The sequence below is a fragment of the Engraulis encrasicolus genome, chromosome 10 (assembly GCF_034702125.1).
Source record: "Engraulis encrasicolus isolate BLACKSEA-1 chromosome 10, IST_EnEncr_1.0, whole genome shotgun sequence".
In the NCBI taxonomy this organism is placed as follows: Eukaryota; Metazoa; Chordata; class Actinopteri; order Clupeiformes; family Engraulidae; genus Engraulis; species Engraulis encrasicolus.
The window spans coordinates 3,210,462-3,232,060 of NC_085866.1; the positions used below are offsets into that span (position 1 = coordinate 3,210,462).

The window sequence follows — 21,599 nt, forward strand, 5'->3', positions numbered from 1 at the left end:
TAATTTGTTATGTAATGAAATGTAAACAAAGTCTTGTCAAGCTGTTGGGGGTCGTGGTGACCGCTTTGGTTGGCTCGCTGCTCATTGCACGCATTGTGCTGCTGCCTCAGGCTAGCGGGGGGACTGACGTCATGGTTTAAACTTTGAAACTGTGCCCTCCATGTTTTGGGGAAGTCACATTTTGACAGCGGAAGACACCGAATAACCACAGTGATACTTGACAGATACGCACCGTTTTACGAGTCTCTCCACCATCAGAAATTGGCTCCCACGCGCAGACGAAGGCGACATTTATTCGTGCACGGTACAACACTGTGTCATAGAGTTCTATAGCATTGGCAACATTCATCGAGGAGGATGCGCTGGTTACAAGTTCACTATTTCTCTTTGAGACTGCCTCGGCTTTGTTACAAAACAACTCGGCTACTAGTGGATTAGAACTAGTTGGAATCCCCGATGAGAACTTTGTCTACATCGAGATGTCGTCGTTCGTGAGCCAGCATCACATGGATTGTCTCGCATGAGCCACTGTGGGACTGGGCTCCATCCTATCGGAGAATAATGAGAAAGATCAAAGTGGGACGACTTTTTCTGGCAACGTGCCTCGGATCCTTTTTCTTTCTTATATTATATTTTCAGAACAGCTCTAGATCTGGTGAGTAGCCTACGTTCGTTTTCAGAATCAGTTTGAATCCAATTAATCAACGTCTTCGTTTAACCGTTATCTGTTGCAATTTGGCTAAATGTGGCAACAGGCTATGTAGCATCCTAGTTCAGTGTCACAAGTGTCAATCAAATGTCGCACGGGGAACAAGATGGTCAACTTTTCCATAGCGCTTCCGTCAGGGACATTTTTGTTTCCACTACCACGCTGGTTAAACAGAGTTAAACTTTGGGCCATGCCTTTTGTTGATAGACAGGTGGTAGATTTGCTCATAGAACTGAAAAGTGGATTACTTTAATCAGAAGCTGTATTTTAACATCAGTGACTATTAGGCCAGGCCTGTAGCCTAAAAGGTTTATTTTAGGCCTACATGTAGGCTAGGTCATACCAACAACTAGGTAGCCTACAGTTGTTTAGTGATGAGTATCAATCAGTGGTTGTTGTTCCACTAATAGTGTGGAAGTCAATGAAGAGTAGATGAACCTGATGAAGCATATTATGAAGTGAGCTATGGCCTTCTTGGCATCTTGGATTGGATGGCTTATGTGAAAGCACAGCTTATAACACAACACAACAGACATCTAAGTTAAGCATATGCAGGCACTGTACTAACTTATCACTGGAAATTGACTTGGTTTGGAGGGTTGTGTTGTGTACAGAGTTACAGCTAGGCCTGTGCTGTTCAGTCTGACTCTGAGGGGCTGTGAGCTGCCTCAACCTCTGGCCTTGTAAACTGAAACCACATGGGGAGTATTTCTGACCATACATACTCAACTGACTACGTGACAGGGGCACTATATTGTGGACCCAAATGGGGCCATAAAAAGGTCAAAATAACCATTAGGACTGACTGTAGCACTCCTCATGGTGGTTCCATAATGCACACCATACTCCTTTGGCAAGCTTTACTAGTTATTGAAAACTTAACTATCATAGTACGACACTACTATTACATAACACAGGGCCTTAAAGTGGAAATGAAGCACTGACAACTATTATAATTTTTTGCTGGCTTATCTTACTGGTGTTATAGACCCCTATATTAGGTCACTGCTTCATTTCCACTTTAAGTAATGCACTACGACTTGGTCATTACCATTCTGGTAAATGTATAGGTTTAACCATGGGCGTAATTTTAGGGGGGACGGTGGGGACATGTCCATACCTACCACTTTCCAGATAAACCTAGCTTGTCCCTACCATTCTTTCACAAATATAATGCAAAAACAGCATACCGGTATCCGGACAATTTGCGATTGAAATGTCCCCACCACTTTTCGAGCCAAACCTACACCTTTGGTCTTAACGGGTTAAAGCCATGCCCTCTCTCCTTTGTTGACTAGCCTAGCCTACTTGTCTTCTTGTTTCTCTCTCATGACTACCAACCAGTCAGCCACAAAACCACTACACTTCCTCAACGGCCTCTTCCTGGTACGGTATAGGCAAATGACTTAAAGAATAATGGCATGAGATTGAGAGCAGAGGTTGTCTAAGTAAATATGATCCTACATTGTACTCGCAACACTCACGTCTGTGAGCTTATCTTAAATACCTGTAAGAGGAAGCACACAACCAAGACCTATTGTGTTTCGATCTTCCTGGGGTAGAGCTGAAGGAGAAGGGACACAATTAGCCTGGCAGGATGGGAGTGACCGAAACTCCCAGAAAGCCCCAAGGTTGAGTTGAGCGAGTCGTGGGAGGTTGTACCATTCTCAGGAGCATAGCGCGCTAGTCTGCATCCTCAAAAGACCCCTCTGAGAAGTAGCAAGAAATCCAGGCCCACTGCCCACTGAGTTGCTGAGAAATAGAATTGAGCGATTTCTTCCATTTAGATGTTTAGTGTAAAGTGATGCAGACGGACTAAAGGGTATGCAATATGAAAACTTTGGAAAAGAAATAAACTGAACGACACTCTCTCAGTCCAAGGCTCTATCTATCTGAAGTTACATGGAGACCTAAAACTCAGACCCTCTGCTAGAGCTGTTGAGAGCAGGTGTGAAATGATTAGGCCTAGTCCCATTATGATGTTCAATATAAACTGAGTGTGATTCCCAAACTAAAGTGATGCCCAAGTGGACTGCTAATAAAGGGTTACGTCGAAAAGAATGCTAGAAACGAAAAGCATGTAATTCAATGTGACACGTCACTCAGTGCTAGGCACTGACAACAAGTTTTCTTTCAGCAAATGGCGGGAAGGCAACATCTCCAAAGGCCTCAAAATTGAGGAACTTGTATGTGATTTCCTCATATTGCACAGCTCAGACTAAGTACCATTTCTGCACAGATAGGAGCTCATGACTGAGCAAGACAGCTTAGTCTTGGGTACTATTTTTTACAGCAAGGGTGGGGAACCCTAGCCTGGGCGAATAGCCGACTGTTGACTCCGTCAATCAGTCTGGCAAAAGCCATGAGGAATCCGTCTCCGTGGACGATGGGAGATGGTCTGATCTTACTCTATCATTTAAATTAAATGAAGTTCCAAACTCAAATTAAAACCCATATTGTGCTTTATTAGCATGCCTGTTACGTTATAGCGTCGCAAAAGCATACAAATAACAAAACGAAAGTGTGAATATAGTTACCTTAACCAATCAGTAACGGAGCTTGCGGGTGAGTTCTACGTCACCACTCTCAACTGTTTGCTGATTGGCGAAACACTGAGAGAACCGAGCTCGAGGCTTTTGCCAGACGATGTGCGGAGCCAAAATCTTTGCATGGAGTACAGAGGATGGCGTTGCGAGGCTAGGGGAACCCATGTCTCGAGGGCCTTTTACAGCCCATGAGGCCATCTTGTCTGGCCCCTGACACAATTTTAATGTTGTGCAGTTTCACATGAAGTATGACATTTTTTGTAAAGATATGTTAGAAATTACATTTGCAATACAATCAGGTTAGATTTTCCGTGGGCCTAGTGAAGGTGGGGTCTGTTGCAAAGGTGGCCGCCTTCAATATATAGGCCCAAAGTGCAGGAGGAAATCATGGTTTGTGTTCATACAGTAGTACGGCCCTTGGAGGACTTTATGAAGTTTGAAGTGGCCCTCGGATTAAAATGGTTCCCCACCAATGTTTTACAGTAACCTGTTACATTAATTACTGTAGGCAGGATGTCACAAGTGGGCAATAAGATGTAAAAGTATCTAAACTTGCACTGTACATTAGGGTTGGGTTAGGTGAGACAGTGACACTAAAGAAAGACACAATTTTTACGGCCTATGTGTCTGTGACACTTTGATCTACTCTCAGCTGCATCTACCGTAGTGAGCACATGGATATTTACATTGTGTTCAGCCAGAAACTTTCTTTATTTTTGTCATAGTTTTGAGTTATATGATTTGTAAGCCTATCACTTCCCTTTTTTAACCTGGTAAGTCCCTTGGAAGCCACATAGTATAAATATAATAACAATATAGCAACAGCAGAAGTCAGACAGGATGTCTTTCATGAACAGCTAACACACCACAGTGAAGGGTGCCACTTGAATCTCCTTTGGAATCAGTACGACTGCTTGTCTGTCAGCAGTTTGCAATTTATTTTGCATTGACTCATCAGTTCCACAACCTGATCAAAGGTGGCCTGACCACACAGCATATCAGCACATCTCTTACTGAGGCCCTCCTCTTATCACGTCATCTGCTGCTGCAGTGGCGCTGAGCTACATGCCTACTGCGATGAGCTATGAAGCCTCTGTGAGGAGAAGATGAAAGGTTATAACCACAGCAACGAGATGTCTTAGCTCGTACGTATGTGACTCAGAGAAGTACCGGTAATTTCGCCCTGACTTCAAAGAATTCACAACCCAGTGATATTTTAGTGGCCATTTTCATGATGTAAACAAGTGCATTTGATTTTCTGTACAGTTACTTTACAAATTGATACACTGGACAGCCATTTGGCCATACATTGGAACAGGGCAACGTAGCAACACAAACCACATGTTTAGAGACCATTTTAATAAAGTATATGTAGTAGGATTGTGTGTGCCTGATGTGAACAAGTGCATTAGATTTTCTGTAGTTACTTGCACTGTATAAGCTTAACCAATTTAGCCATAAATTGGAACGGGACAACATGGTAACACAAACCACAACAGAATATGGTTTCCCATGACATCCAGTATTGTTCTTCATCATGACTTTTATCTCATGGTACTAACAAACTGAAAGCAGTTGTATTGAATATGAAGACAGTTTGTCAGCATCTCCGCTGAACTTGCTCCACACCACCTAAACCATCAGTGCACAGTTGACATTGTGAAACTTTTTTTCGTTGTTCAAAATGACACAAGCTTGATGGATCTGCCTTTTGATTAATTCAACATGTTTGGTTCTGATGACTGTGATTGGATGTGATTTTATCACAGGCTCAATTTGAGATCTCCCAGCCCATATAACCATTAATAATGCATGTACTGGTCGCTTGGATAGTTTAGTGTTGAGAGAAAGGCCTTGTGTTTGACGTCTCATGTGATGTGCCAGCATAAAGCTTAAGCGTGCACACACTCACACACATCTTTAGTGGTCTTGGTGCTGTATCAATCCAGGAAAACCAAGCAGAACGACAAAGTCTGCAACAACTAAAGTATTCCTTCTCAAAACTTTTAATCATGACATTTTGAGCATTCAACCTGGAATCACCACCAAAATGTAATCACTTGTTCCTTTTGTCATTTCCAACAATTCCACAGTTTCATCCAAATACGTTCATACATTTTTGAGTTATCCTGCTGACAGACAGACAAATAAACAAACAGACAGACAAACCAACCCGACCAAATAAACATAACCTCCTTGGCGGAGGTAATGCATGTTTTGTATGGGAGCATAGTGATAGTAGTGAGCAGTGGACGATATCTGTAATGATCCACACAGCGTGCCAGTGGAACACTTAATTATTCATCGAAACAAAAACAGAACTACCAAACTATGCTATTACAACATTATACAGAGTCTTCAGCATTGGCAAATTGGGGAGTATTTCAAGAAAATGGTCAAGTGAAAAACTTGGATAAGTAAACCTACGATGATGGAAGTGACAAGGTTTACTTAACCTGGTTTACTACAGTACTAAGCTAGGTTCTTCTTGGAATAGCCCATTGGTCATTGCAATTCTGGTAACAAACTAAGTGGTATAACACGCTCAACTCAAGTAAAAAGCAACTGAGTGCTCATTCCTTAAGAATTACACTAAATGAAGAGAACAGAACAGCACTCCAAGTTGTGTACTTTTATTGCCCGGCAGGCTTTTCAGTCTTAACCTTCTTCAGTGTTGGGGAAGTGGGGAAACGACACTGAAGAAGGTTATAAAAGTACAGAGAATAAAAGTGCACAACTTGGAATTCTGGTAACAGCGAATGTGTATAACAAGGGGTGTGTCTGAAAGCGTTTGCCCAAGGCTGCAGTCAATTGCTCTGAGGAGGGTAACTTGGCACCAGGAGACCCCTCTCTCATCCACACTGCTTTGCACTCAGCTGACTCTAAAGGGGCTCTGATCTCTCTCTCTCTCTCTCTCTCTCTCTCTCTCTCTCTCTCTCTCTCTCTCTCTCTCTCTCTCTCTCTCCATCTCTCTCACTGTCATCCAGGCTGCTTTGCCTCAGCTGACTCTGAAAAGGCTGCTCTCCATTTCTCTCTCTCTCTCTCTCCCATCTCTCTCCTCTCCCGTCTCTCTCTCTCTCTCTCTCTCTCTCTCTCTCTCTCTCTCTCTCTCTCTCTCTCTCTCTCTCGCTCTTTCTTGTGTGTCCATCTCTCTCCCATCTCTCTCTCTCTCTCTCTCTGTCTCTCTCTCTCTCTCTCTCTCTCTCTCTCTCTGCATACTAATATTGCCAAGGGCCCCCCACTAATGGCCTCCGCTCCCCACTGTTGATCAAGATGACTGAATATTTTAGGGACTTTCAGAGCAAAGCCAGAATTGTGGGCACCGTTTAAGGATGTAATGTGTGTAGTTTCCTCTGTGATTACGTAACTTTAATTATGTAACTAACTGTCTGTTTGTGGTGTGAGCTGGTGAAGAGAGGTAATGCACAACGCAGACCACATTACACCCGTGTAATATTTTATTAGTTTATTTTCGAAATTCATGCTGCTCGTTCACAAATGTTACCTTTTTCATGAATACTTAAAACCACCATCAAATTCCAATTATTCATTATGAATGGGAAAATTGCAGTTTTCATACATGGAAAGGGGGATCTTCTCCATTTTCCGCCATTTTGAATTTCCAGAAATAGACATTTTTAGCTGCAAAACTTAATGTACTTTTTCTTACTACCTGCAGTACCTACACTGACCACCATCCTACACAGTGCACCTTTAAATAAACAATGAAATCAAATTCTCAAGGTGAGCTTGGATGTGCTGTACAGAAGTTTTAAGTAATGAGGCAGTTCTGAAATCCACCATCGCTCACTCCTCAGCAGTGATAAGCTCTCATGGTGTCCTCATGACTTCCGTGTTGCTGTGATCAGATAAGGTCCAAATGAGTTTCCTCCTTGAAGCCTTCTGAGGCCAGCAAAAGTGATTTGCTGTGTGTTTAGCAACAGCTGCTGAATAGAGGACTTAAACCTGACGGTCACTTATCATGTAAAATGTAGCCTACTATTCCTATCTCTCTATAGTAGATGTGGCGCTGGGTTGATTTTTGCATGCCCACATGCAATGGTGTTGGTTTGGCTTGGAAAATGGTGGGGACAAATTGTCCGGGTTAGCTATGTTTGCATTATATTTGTGGAAAAAGTGGTGGGGAGAGGACAAGCTAGGTTTATCTCCAAAGTGGGATGGACATGTCCCCACCATCCACACCAGGCTTTAACTTTTCTGCTTGCTGGCCACTGTGGCTAGTGGCTTTACCGTGTCACTAGCCATTTAGGCTTTCTACGAGCCAGAGTTCTGTTGTTATTTTTATGTTATATTTTTATGTTATATTGTTATTTTTAACCCTTTAGAATATTCTTGTATTTCAATACAATTAATGCTACTACTGTCACACCAAAGAATAAGTTACCTGTCAAAGTGGCTAGTGAGACTGAAATTGTTACAAGCCAAAGCCAAGTTTTACCAGCATTTGGCTGGTTGGCAGCTGCCAGTGTCAAGCCCTGATCCACGCCTAAAAATATGCCCATGCCCACATGCTCTTCAACAGAGTATAAAGAAGAAGCAGAAGTACTCTTACAGATGTAATTACAACACTAGAAGTATCATATTACAACTATGTAATAATATCATAATACCAGTGTTGTAATTAGGGATGCAAACGAATAATTGATTAATCGACTTTAATCGAACAATGCGTTAATCGATTAAAAAAGATTAATCGACAATTCAATTGACAAGAGACCCAGGTTAAATGGGCATTTGAAGAGTATGTGTGAAGAGGGGTGGTATTTTATCTCAATTTTTAATGAAAAGTTTTACACGTAGTGTTTTTTTTTTTTAGAAACATTGAGATTTCGGGGGGAAAACGCCGCTTATCAGTTAATCTTAAGTCGATCGATAAGGCTATCAACTAATGATTAATGAATTAATCGATAATTTGCATCCCTAGTTGTAATTATATCTGTAAGAGTACTTCTACTACTACTTTATACTACTACTATCTGTAAGAGTACTTCTACTACTACTTTATACTACTACTTTATACTACTACTTTATACTTTATACAGTTAACCTCCTTCTAAAAGATGTGGCACTGGATTGATTTTTGCATGCACACATGCCCTGCAGTTACTGTTAAAAGAAGTTGATTCGTCCCATCCATAGCATTGATATCATCATCATGCCAATGAATGATTAAAAAGGGGAAAATAACTTAAACAAGAAGAAATCCAAAGGAGTGTGCAAACCTTTTTTGTTCAGCAGAAGGGATTGTGCCCAATCGTAGCCACAATTGATATCAATACTGCCAGCCCAGTACAGTAAATGCCTCAGCCTGAAAAGCAAATGGGCCTGCAGTTATTTGCCCGCGTTTTAATGAAGATCAGAGAGCTCAGTCTGAAGTTGTGTCTGTCTGGTCCAACCGCGGAAGCAGAACGCAGAAAGCAAGGTGTCTGAGAACAGCACATTTGGTGATCTGTTTCTAGTCATGGGAAACAAACTGTACTTGAGTATCTGTTTCTAGTTATGATAAACTGTTGACCACAGTGAAATTGGATTTGTCTTGGGGAGGGAAAAGAAATTCCTTGTCAATCATCTGATATGTAAATATTGTCATTCCTGCCTGTTCAATGTTGTTCCTGTTAAAAACAGAGATGCACAAAGTAAAAGTGGACATACTCTAATTGTGTATCTGCTTAATTAGGTACAGTTTAATAACTGGTGTATTAACCCATTGTGTCCTGGAGACACACATACGCTGCATTCAGGCTCTTGAGATTTGAGCTGTTTTTTTTTTAAATGTGGGTAAGTTAGAGCTGAATGAGCACATTCTAAGGCAAAACGAGGGTCCTAGCTTTTAAATGCAACTCATTTCATGTTTGTGTGTGCTTCAGAGGCTGAGATAATTAGGCTTTAATAGGCAGAGGGCACCCTCTCCCAAAAAGGGCTTAGGACAAAATGGGTTAAACTATGTCAGATCGTGCCATCATCGTGTTGTAATTATATCAGTAAGACTAAGAGTTCTACTTTATACAGCTTTGGGTAAGACATGTCACTCACTATGCAGTGTATGGTGGCTTGCTTGGGGTCCTGAGAGAATTTCTCAGACTCAATCACTGGTTCATATTTGGCACACAAAATGAAAATTGTAGTATTGTGACAAGCCTAACCTACAACACACACTTATCCCCAAACATAACAAGCCCTCTTATAAATGTGTTGTCACCAGAATGACCAAGTGACCAAGTTGTAATGTATTAGTGAAGACTTTGTGCAGTGTCGTCGTAGTAATGTAGTATGATGGTAGTGACGTTTCTTCAACAAACAGTAAAGCATTCCACTGTCAAAAGAGTGGAAGCAAGGCTATTGTTGCGCTCTAGATGCTTAGAGAATTATGCAGGTGCGTGGACCCAAAAGGAACAGTTCAAGGTGAGACTGAGAGCAGGTTCCTACACTGAAGCGAAACTGCTCTGACCCTGAACTGTCAAAGGAGTGCACATTACAAGGCTACAAATATCTCAAATATGGTTGGATGTAAAAGCCCCCTTTCTCCCCTGCTTTAGTAACTGAAACATCAGTTTCACTGAACTGGGAACTGGGAATGTTCCATTGTGGGAACTGGGAAGTGGGAATCTCCCATTGTGAGAACTGGAAATGTCCCATTTTAGGGAAATGTCCCCAGCGTCCTCACAAGTACCGAACTCAACGGACCTGTCATAAAAACCTGATGGTCTTCTGTCAACATGTCTCTCTAAAACTAGTAGGCCTACTCTGTTTAGACATTAGCAGAGTTATATAAAGTAGAAGTAGAGGTGCTCTTACCGATGTAGTTTCAGCACTAGTATTATGATATTACAGTCAAACCTAAAGAAGATGTGATATGATACTTCTGTTCTAGTGTTGTAATTACATCGGTAAGAGGTCTTCTACTTTATATAGCTCTGAACATTAGATATTTCTTTATAGCTACACAACATTGTTGTGTAAGGGGGGAGGGAGTTAAGTGAGAAAGTGTATACATTGCTGAAGACTGAGAGAGGACTACTACAGGACTATGAAACTGATTTTTAAAAGCAGAGCTCTTGTGTAAGCAGAACAGAATAATTGTATGAACAGCCAGAACTGTTGCCTGGAAGAAAACTGACCAGAACTTTGAGAAAGCTAAGACACAGTCTGCCAAGACCTCTATGGTGATTCCTATTGTATTTGTCTGTTATCTGCACTGTGCTGTGCTGAGGAAACGTAATCGGGCAGCCGTGGCCAAGTGGTTAACCCTCTGAGGTCCGAGTGCCCTTCAGAGGGCAATTGGTCTCCAAAAACAAATCTGTAACTCTGTGAGTTTTTGTCATTGAAACATATAAGTCACACCATTATAAACCTCAGACCTTCCAGGTCCCAAATATATATATATATATGAAATGAAAATACTTGAAAATGTCAGGGTGGTGCAAGCAGCCTAAAAGCCTCTGAAAAGCCTTAGACCTCAGAGGGTTAAGGAGGTGGACTTAAGATCAGAGGATTGCAAGTTCGAATCCCACCCTTCCACTCCCTATCTCACTCCATGGCTGAAGTGCCCTTGAGCAAGGCACCTAACCCCACACTGCTCCAGGGACTGTAACCAATACCCTGTACTTAAAAAAAAGAACTGTAAGTCGCGTTGGATAAAAAGCGTCAGCTTTTTGTGTAATATACTGTAATAGTAACAGCCTATAACAGTCAAGATGCTGCATCTGCATCTGGGCATTAACAAGAGCAAGAGCAGGCTGTGTGTGTGTGATGTGGGACTATGTAAATAGCCGTGAATCTCAACCATACAACTTCCAGGCCAGGCCAGGCCAGCCCCGCCCCCCTTCCCATGTGTACATAGAGGGCAGAGAGTGCATTCCTCCCCCCTCCCACCGTCTTCTTTAAAAAAAAAAAAAAAAACTTTGGTCACATCTTCCGCTTCTTCTCTGCTTCCCTCACACTGACCACGTACTGTACTGTACGTCATAGACCCTCGGCTGAGTTATAAGACCCCCTTACTCAACCACCCACACAGCCACACAGTCTTACCTTTGCCACCATCACTGTCCCCAATAGTCTCTCAGTTTTGAATGGCAGAGGGACTTGAATGGCATTGGGGCAGTGGGACTCTCTCTCTCTCTCTGTCTGTCTCTGTCTCTCTATCTCTCTCTCTCTCTCTCTCTCTCTCTCTCTCTCTCTCTCTGTCTGTCTCTGTTTCTCTCTCTGTCTGTCTCTTGAATGGCAGAGGGGCAGATGCCCCCCCCCCCTATATTTCTGTCCCTCTCTCTCTCTCTCTCTCTCTCTCTCTCTCTCTCTCTCTCTCTCTCTCTCTCTCTCTCTCCCTTTCTCTCTCTCTCTCCAGCTGACTGGCACACGTGCTAAACCAATCTTACGCTCTGAAGAAGCAGCAGAAGGGCCCCAGTACAGGGCCAGGCATGCACCCCCGCCTGAAGGGGTAGAGGAAGGGAGGAGAAGGGAGGAGAAGGGAAGAAGGGAGGAGACGGAGGGAGCATGGGAGGACGGAGGGAGAGGAGAGGAGAGGAGAGGAGAGGGGGAGTGCAGCGCAAGGGAGGAGAGGAGAGGAGAGAGGGGAGGAGAGGAGAGGAGAGGAGAGGAGAGGGGAGGGGAGGAGAGGAGAGGAGAGGAGAGGGGGAGTGCAGCGCAAGGGAGGAGAGGACTTGGACGGCAGAAAGGAACAAAGTGTTCCTATAGAGAGAGAGAGAGAGAGAGAGAGAAGAACGAAAGAGAGAGAGAATGTAAATGCTGAATTAGGAGAGGAGGGGTGGATGGGGTTTATGGGCCGATCTCCAAGGTGACAGAGTCTTAATGTGGACCCCGCTGACCCCCAATATGGTTCAAATTAAACGCTCATGCAAAGTACACCAGCTTTTTAGGAGTTAATAAGCATGTCATCCAAGTCACAAGCCTATATAACTGAGGAGGAGCTTCTCTGAGGCTGTCTGCTTCCATGGTGGTGGTAGGGTAGGAGTGGGATGTATTTTCTTTATGAGAAATATGCATTGTGGAGGGACTGTGTATTGTTCTGGATGACTTTTATGAGTTAAAGGACCAGTTCAGTCAATTTCAACATGCAGTTGTAATGCTCACACTACCCTGGACTTGTCAGTACCTGAGTTTTTTTTTTGTTTTTTTTTTTCTTCTTCAGCCTTTTCCAAGATCTTGGTCATTGTAATGGGGGCAGCGCTTTGTTTACATTTCAAATTACATTTTGTTTAATTTATTCCCAGAAAGGTTATACAACATCAGCGGACAACTAGCAAACAGCGGTAGCTTTTGGGAAAATATTTGGAGTAGGCCTATGTTAATTAAAAAAATGTAAACAAACGCTGCCCCCATTAGAATAGCTCATATCTCGGAAAGGGCTTAGCCAAAAAATGTGGCATTACCGGGTACTGACACGTCAAGGGTAGCGTGAGCAATACAACAGCATATTGAAATTGACTGAACTGGTCCTTTAATAACCATGTCATCCAAGTCACAAGCCTATATAGCTGAGGAGGAGCTTCTCTGAGGTGGTCTGCTTCCATGGTGGTGGTAGGGTAGGAGTGGGATGTTTTTTCTTTATGAGAAATGTGCATTGTGGAGGGACTGTGCATTGTTCTGGATGACTTTTATGAGTTGAAGGACCAGTTCAGTCAATTTCAACATGCAGTTGTAATGCTCACACTACCCTGGACTTCTTCTTCTTCAGCCTTTTCCAAGATCTTGGTCATTGTAATGGGGGCAGCGCTTTGTTTACATTTCAAATTTTAAAAAAAATGTATTCCCAGAAGGGTTATGCAACATCAGCGGACAACTAGCAAACAGCGGTAGCTTTTGGGAAAATACTTGGAGTAGGCCTATGTTCATTTAAAAAAAAAAAATGTAAACAAACGCTGCCCCCATTAGAATAGCTCATATCTCGGAAAGGGCTTAGCCAAAAAATGTGGCATTACCGGGTACTGACAAGTCAAGGGTAGCGTGAGCAATACAACAGCATATTGAAATTGATCATCCAAGTCGCAAGCCTATATAACTGAGGAGGAGCTTCTGTGAGGCGATCTGCTTCCATGGTGGTGGTAGGCTAGGAGTAGGATGCATTTTCTTTCTGAGACTTATGCATTGTGGAGGCCTGTGCATTGTTCTGGATGACTTCCCTTTGAATGAAAATACTCACTGTTGCCAGGAAAGTAAAAAAAAAAATAAGTAAAGAAAGAATTTGGGGTCTTTTTGGGTCGTTTGCCTTCTTCTCTTCTGAATGTTCTTTCTTTACAGTATAATGAGTCATTCCTGTGTGTGTGTGCGCGTGCGTGTTCGTGTGTGTGTGTGTGTGTGTTGCTGATGTGGTCTATATGTCTTTGTGTGTCTGGTAGTGGTTACTCTGGCTGGGCCGAGACGAAACTTCACTGGAAAGTCCCGGAGAAGCCCTTTGCAGACGCTCTATGACAATGACCAGGTAACGGCAGTAAACACTCACGACAGCACAGCACTTAATAGTTTACAGTAAGGAACAATGACGTATAGTTAGCTACCTTAGCTAGATGACTAGATAATAATTCTGCTTATTCTTAAAGGGACACTGTGTGAGATTTTTAGTTGTTAATTTTCAGAATTCATGCTGCCCATTCACTAATGTTACCTTTTTCATGAATATTTATCACCACCATGAAATTCCAAGTATTCACTATGACTGTAAAAATTGCACTTTTTCATACATACATAATGAGCAGCATAGTTGCAGTACCTTTTTTGACCATTTCCTGCACAGTGTCCCTTTAAGTTCCTTTTCAAAAATTGTGCACGGTAAGTTATTTTTTCGATGTTGGGGCATTTCATGTCATATGACACTAATTGCAGAAAACAACCCTTCCAAGCTTGGGTAACACTGAGTCGTTATTAACACTGATTGTGAAGTTAGCTGTCATCAATTTTACACTTCCCCTTTTGTCATATTTGTCTTCTAATGTCTAATACTTTTGTTCTTCCAAAGTGCAGTTGTCGTTTGTCCTGTTTTGGTTCAAGTGTGAGTCCAAGGGTCTATACTAAGAAGCTGGTTCAGGAGTAAACCAGGTTAAGTTAAGAGGTAAATCATCTATTATAAGAGTAAATCATCTAATAGAAGAGCCTGGAATCCTCATCGAAAGAAAATGAGGACTCCAGGCTCTTCTATTAGGTGATTTAACGCTCGACTTAACCTGGTTTACTCCTGAACCAGCTTCTTAGTATACAGTCAAGGTATACACTCAAGGTTCTTGGTTCAGTCTGGGTCAGAGAGCGCTCTATCTGAGGTTTAGCATCACTGGTGTAGTCTACGTATTACGCGGGTATACGGAGTATACCCACTTCTAAATTTCAGGAATTTCAGTATACCCACTTAAAATTGATTTATCCATTGTTTTGAATAGCACAAATATATACAGTATACCCACTTCAAAAAATGCTCAAATATACAGTATACCCACCATAAAAAAGTAGACTACAACACTGTTTAGCAGCCCTGCATGCTTGTTGGAGGAGGGGAAGGGGTGCTGGGAGGCACGGGGTTAAAAGCAGGAGGGAAAAACTGAAATTACTAAGAAAACAAAGCTTCTTCTTACACACGGCCCCCTGCCCTACACACACACACAGACACACACACACGCTCTCACACACACACACACACACAGCTGGCACGCTGCCGGAATTCAGGGGTGACTCGCTGAATGATGGCTTTCTAATTTTTTCGCTGAAAAAAAAACCCTGACCTGCCGCCCTACCGTAGGTGAAGTTTTTTGAAGTGGTCTCTCATATTTATTAGTAGCTTAAAAACATATTTAGATTCTAATAGATTTATGTAGTTCAACTTTTCACCCCATTTTCCCGACAGCTTAATGCAGCACTCTACAAAGCTTTAAGTATTTCCATGCAGTTCCTGTGCTGTTACTCCTATAATAAACTATGTTACAGTCGTGAGGTATACATCACAATTTAATTTCATGCTGATTAATAAACACGACTACGGGTAGATTCCTCATGTGCATTCAGTCAGTTGTTATAACCATTTGAGTTTAGTTTTTATACACACCCTAAATGTTGTCAAAGTGTAATCATCATAAAACTTGACAGAAAGCAGTCTTTGTTCAGGCCAATTATACGTACATATTGGCTATAATTTTAAGTAATTTGTCTATGCGATTTCACCAAACCCATCTGCGGGCATTCCAGACAACTCAACTTTTTTTTTTCTCAACAATAAAATAATATTTCCAAAATGCTTTCTGTGCTTAATCAATTTAACTTATCAACTGAATTTGAAATTGCCTTTGATACTCCCAATGGTTTTACAGCCCCACAAAGTAAACTCAAACCAGTAGGCTGTCTCTGTAGTTGGCACATGACATAACTCCCAAGGTATTTTTGGAAAAAAAGGTTCGCACACTTTGGATTTTTTCTTCTTTAAGTTATTTTTTCTTCTTTTTATTTATCCATTAATGAATGGATAAATAAAAAGAAGAAAAAATAACTTAAAGAAGAAAAAATCCAAAGTGTACAAACCTTTTTTTCCAAAAATACGTAATCTTTTTGTTCAGCACCAGGGATTGTGCACAAGTAACTCTCTACAAATAACTCCCAAGGTAGCCTCTTAGTGCAGATGGGCCCACCGGTGGGGCTATTCACTATTTGCTGAAAATACTCAACTACATCATAACAACATTGGTATGACGTTACAGAGAGCCTTAAGTAACAGATGAAGACATAGCCATTACAATGTTGGTGACAGTTAGGTTATAACATAGGCTCTGCGCTAAGGGGTTAAACTCAGACTCAGACTCAGTCCTAGACCTCTTAATGAAGGCATGGTCTGCTCTTGGCTTCATTCATTCCTGAAGCAAAGCCACAGGGCTCTGATTACAGAAGGATTATTTACCACATCATACATACTGAGAAGGAACGTCCCCACCCAGTTAATTAAACTACAAAACCTGCTTTCTTGAACACACTCCTTCTCATGTGTCTCGTTTATCACATTGCGTTGTACGTTACGTACATTAGCAACTGATTTTGTCCAAAGCTACTTATATTACGACCGAGGACACCATCAACAGCGCGCACATTCATTTACACTATAATCATTTGTGTCTCTCTCCTCTGCAGATAGATTAGTCTGCAGTGCAGGCCTCTCTTCATTACCACATGATGATATTCATCTAATGCCTCTTTTCCACTGAATGGCACTTTCTGGTAGGCCTGCAGCTCGAAAAAACATTACTTGGCCGCCACTTTTTTGCTTTTCGAATAGGAACGACACAGCTCAATCATAAAGCAAAAAGTGGTGGCCGAGTCGCGCTGTTTCGAGCTGTAGGCCTACCAGAAAACCAGCAGTGGAAAAGAGGCATAAATTAATATTCCCGCCAGACTAAACCTGCTTTTTTGTATCACACCTCATGTGTCTCAGATGATTCCTATGCGTCCTGTTCCTGGTTCTTGTCCCTCCCTCACTCTGCTGTTGGACCAGTCAGCATGTTCTGTTGTCTTACTTAGGCCTATTTACCTCATTTTATATAAATGTATATATATACGCAGAGGTGCATCTTACCACCAGGCAAGGCAGGCAGCCACTTGGGGCCCCCAAGCCCCTAGATAGTGAATAACAGCCCACATTTTACCACAGTAGTGGCGATTTTGGTTCAAATGCTCATTTTTTTGCATTTTCGCTTGGGGCCCCACCTGACCCTAGAATCGCCTCTGTATATATGTATGTGTTTGGGTACTAATAAAAGCTTTCTAATCTAATCTAATCAAATCGAATCTAATCTAATCTAATGTAATCCCTCTGCAGCTGGAGCAGTCAGCGTTGCAGGCGTCCCTGCTGGGCCGGCGTCAGCTGCTCGAGGAGGTCTGCCGCTCGTACACCCGCAAGCGGCGCGTGCTGACGCCCGAGGACTTGCGCCACCTGGTGGTGGACGACGAGCACGGCCTGCTGTACTGCTACGTGCCCAAGGTGGCCTGCACCAACTGGAAGCGCGTGCTCATGGTGCTGACAGGAAGGGGGCGCTACAGGGACCCCTTAGCTATCCCGGCCAACGAGGCCCACGTGCCGGGGAACCTGCGCACGCTCTCCGAGTACTCCCCCGCCGAGATCAACCGGCGTCTCCGGAGCTACCTGAAGTTCATCTTCGTCCGCGAACCGTTCGAGCGGCTGGTGTCGGCCTACCGCAACAAGTTCACGCGCAAGTACAACACGGCCTTCCACCGGCGCTACGGCACCAAGATCGTGGAGCGGCACCGCGTGAACCCCAAGGCCAGCTCGCTGGTGCGCGGCGACGACGTCACCTTCGAGGAGTTCGTCTACTACCTGGTGGACCCCAGGACGCAGCGCGAGGAGCCCTTCAACGAGCACTGGGAGCGGGTGCACTCGCTCTGCCACCCGTGCCTCATCCACTACGACGTGGTGGGCAAGTACGAGACGCTGGCGCAGGACTCGCAGTACCTGCTGAAGCTGGCCGGGGTGGACTCCATGGTGCGCTTCCCCACGTCGGCCAAGACCACACGCACCAACGGGGACATGGCCGCTAAGTACTTTGAGAACATAAGCCCCTTCTACAAGAAAAAACTCTTTAATCTCTACAGGATGGACTTCCTACTTTTTAACTATTCCACACCAGCTTACTTGAATTCGAGGTGAGGATGAGGATGGATGTGAGGATGGATGGATGGGTACATTGACAGTGAATGTCAGTAATGTTTACTTCTTTCTTTGTGAATGTTTGTTTTTTTTGTGCTTTTGTACTGATTTTGAGGTCTCAGACGTGCCCTGAATGCAAAGACTTTGGCAGGAAATGGCGAAACAAAAGAGTTGCTCAATGGAGCATCTCTACTGTGAAAAACAACACAGCCGTTGTGAAAAAACAACCGTTGTGAGTACATTGACTCCCGACTGTTGAGATTGCAACATGAGGCCTCACAAAACGGCGTCTCTTTTGTGGTGTCAAAGTGCCTTATTATGTGTCAGTTGAATGTGGAGAAGGAAGACTCCTCTCTCTAAAAAAAAGGGAAAACGCAGTCACACAGCTTTCTTTCCAGCTTTGTTCCATGCATGTTGCATAACTTCATATTTATTCTGTCAAGCATATTTATTGCTAATTAATGTGTGGAAAGATTAAGTGAAGCCATGCCATGGCATCTCATAATTCAGTTTTAATGAAAGCAATGTGGACCAGTAAGCATTTCGAACAACATTTTCTCCCTAAAATGTACTCTGCTTTTCCTGTCGACTACTTGAAGATAAATAAAACACCAGCAAAATTGCGAAGGAACTGGAGATTACGATGCTAGCGTGGTCTTTCTCTCATGTTGTAATGAAAAATGATCAAATGAGCCATAAAGTTAACATTTTTTTTAAAAAAAGTTTGAATTTGTGTCAGCTGTAGCAGCAGTCTTAGGTGTTACTGGGCAGTTTTCCTTCTAATGAAATACAGGGCACCACAGGTTGCTTTTTCCCAGACTTGTCTCTTTATTTAGCATGATCAGCCTGTGTAAACACTGCACTGCATAGCTGTGGTCTGGGGGAAGCGGAGACCCTCATCAGAGCCTGCCTTGTTGAACTATAGAAGCTACCTGTAGTGTACACAGTAAAGTGTGGGGCAGACTAGACTAGACTACCTGCTGCTCGCCATACACCTAGAAGCACTTCTGCCCTACAAAGACAAATTGCAGTATCTTCTATGCCAGTGTTTCTCAAAGTGGGGCGGAAGCCCCCCTAGGGGGGCGCGGAGGTATTGGAGGGGGGGCGCGTGAAGTCAGGTTTTTCTTTTTTAATACTTTTCTGCTTTGCCATTAAGTCAACACATTCCCTTTACAATCACAATGTATTCATTAATTTATTCACTAATATTTAGAGAACATAATACGCCATACTGTACGTGTATATCAGGCTCTAATAAACTTTGCGACGGCCTATTTATTTGTATTTTCGTAACCATTTTGCTCGAGGGGGGCGCAGACAGACACCCTTCCTCTGAAGGGGGGAATGGCACGAAAAGTTTGAGAAACACTGTTCTATGCCAACATTGAAACTGAGAAAATGGGCTTCAAAGTATTGGTGTTGGATTGGTTGGATATTGTAGTAACTGCACATTTGACTTGGCAATATCTCTAAAACGGGCGGGACACATTTCGGACCACAAGGCTTTGACACAACATGGAGGAGGTGTTGTGAAGACCATTTTCAGTCTTAACTCCAAAACTACACCATACTGCACTTTGCCTTAGTAGAGCTCTTGCCTCTCTAAAGGGGATGATACACAGGGCAGCTTTTTGAGCTATGTTGCTGCTGGGCAATGACATGATCGCCTCATCAGTTTCGGATAAAATTATAATAAAAATCCGTCCTCTGCTGATCCAAGTTCTCCTGATAAAAGTGTTGTAGTGATAAACAAACAAAATATTACATAATTATTTCACAATAGTGTTGCTCAAAAGGTTGCCTAGTGTACCATCACATTACCAGGAGAAGCTCCAGTTTCTGAATTACGTGGTGGAGTAATCGGCTATAATATTACATAACAGTCACCCATGGGCCATGTGCACGTGTTGAAATGTGAGGGAACATTTTCCAACGCTTTGAAAACATACAAAGGTTTCCATGACCATGGTAGAACTGATCATGACATTTTGTTGCAGGGTGCTCGTTTTGTTCACACCCCGAGATAGAAAAAAAAAGATAAAGACCTGCACTTTTGTGACATTCAGTGTTTTATTTACGTAAAACAATTTGAACTTAATATGACATTGCAAATAACTATTTCAGATGTAAAAGGGAAATACTGATAATTTATATGTCAGTCATTCTGTGAATGTGAAACATATTTTTACAATTTGGAGTCAACGCATGGATGTCAAAAACGTAATTTTACTGTCATGGGAGTCCGTGTGTTAAAATCACATTGCAAATTACTATTTCAGATGTAAAAGGAAACAATCTGATTAATTATTTGTCAGAGAGATTCTGTCAATGAGAAATGGGTTTGTTATTATTAAAATGGTATTCATGACGTGATGTATGGCTAAAGTGCAAGCTAGTCACAGCAAAGCAGCATGGATTCAGGTCTTCTCACATCTCCACATCAAAGAGATGGTAAGCACAGAGGCCCGTACTAAGAATCTGGTTCAGGAGTAAACTAGGTTAAGATAAGAGGTAAATCATCTAATAGAAGAGCCTGGAGTCCTCATTTTCTTAAAATGAGGACTCCAGGCTCTTCTATTAGATGATTTACCTCTTATCTAAACCTGGTTTACTCCTGAACCGGCTTCTTAGTATACTGTAGGACCCAGGTATTGGTAAAGCTCTACTCTTACAGTGCGTTTAAAATGCCCCTGCCATAATCTGGTGCAAAAATATGACAAGTGTACAGTACCGTATTTAGCCTATATTTGCCCTTCTAGTAGCCTACAGTATGCAGCCTGCATCCATGGACACTGTAAACATCATCTAATTCATATCACAAGTTGCACAGAAAAAAGTATTTTTGACGAGAAAGTCTTTGCTTTCCAAACAATACTGTCCAGTTGTGTGTACAGTACACAGTATATGCATCCAGTTTCTTACAATCCATTGCAGTCCAGGTCTGTGTGTGTCTCAGTTAAATCCAGTTGAGGTCTGTGAGTGTGTGTGTGTGTGTGTGTTAGGGATGGTACAAACCGCACCGAAAACCGAAATCGTACAATTCACACACCATACCGAACCGTGAAATGCAGTCCGTGGCAAACCGCAATTCATGTACTGCCCAGAAAAATATGTAAAGTAGAGATTCTAGGAGTATCTTACCCAGTCTCTCTGATTAATACATTAGTATATAAGACCAATCAGAGGATGACACAATTAAAATCACACCATTTTCACATTATAAGCCTATACAAACCATATGTAGGATATTTAGTGATAGGTCTGATTCTATTAGCCACTTGAAAGAGGGCATTTGAAAGGCTGATGACAGCTGATTAAACTTGCACATCACTTTATAATTATCGTTATATAAATAAATAGGGTTTAATATTCCCAGTGCACCATTTATCACGAACTAAAAAAGAACCGTAGAGAACCGAGAACCGTGACCTTGATACCGTGATATGAACCGCACCGTGAATTTTGTCAATCGTTCCACCCCTAGTGTGTGTGTGTGTGTGTGTGTGTGTGTGTGTGTGTGTATGTGTTTGTGTGTGTGTGTGTGTGTGTGTGTGCGTGTGCGCGCACACGTTTGTACGCGTTTGTGCATGTGCTTGTGTGTGCCAACAGTATAATTACATTTTTCAGGTTATCTGAAAAATGTTGGATTGCCACCACACCAGCACAAGTTAGGTAGATA

General features: G+C 42.5%; 1 protein-coding gene across 1 annotated transcript; it reads left to right on the forward strand.

Moving 5' to 3' along the window:
* Positions 1–156: 156 nt before the first annotated feature.
* On the forward strand, positions 157–18,556 carry LOC134456494 (carbohydrate sulfotransferase 11-like). Its single transcript, XM_063207858.1, has 3 exons — positions 157–655; positions 13,629–13,711; positions 17,075–18,556. Exons 1-3 carry the CDS (start codon positions 562–564, stop codon positions 17,918–17,920), a joined length of 1,023 nt encoding a protein of 340 aa, XP_063063928.1. The 5' UTR covers positions 157–561; the 3' UTR covers positions 17,921–18,556.
* Positions 18,557–21,599: the final 3,043 nt, after the last annotated feature.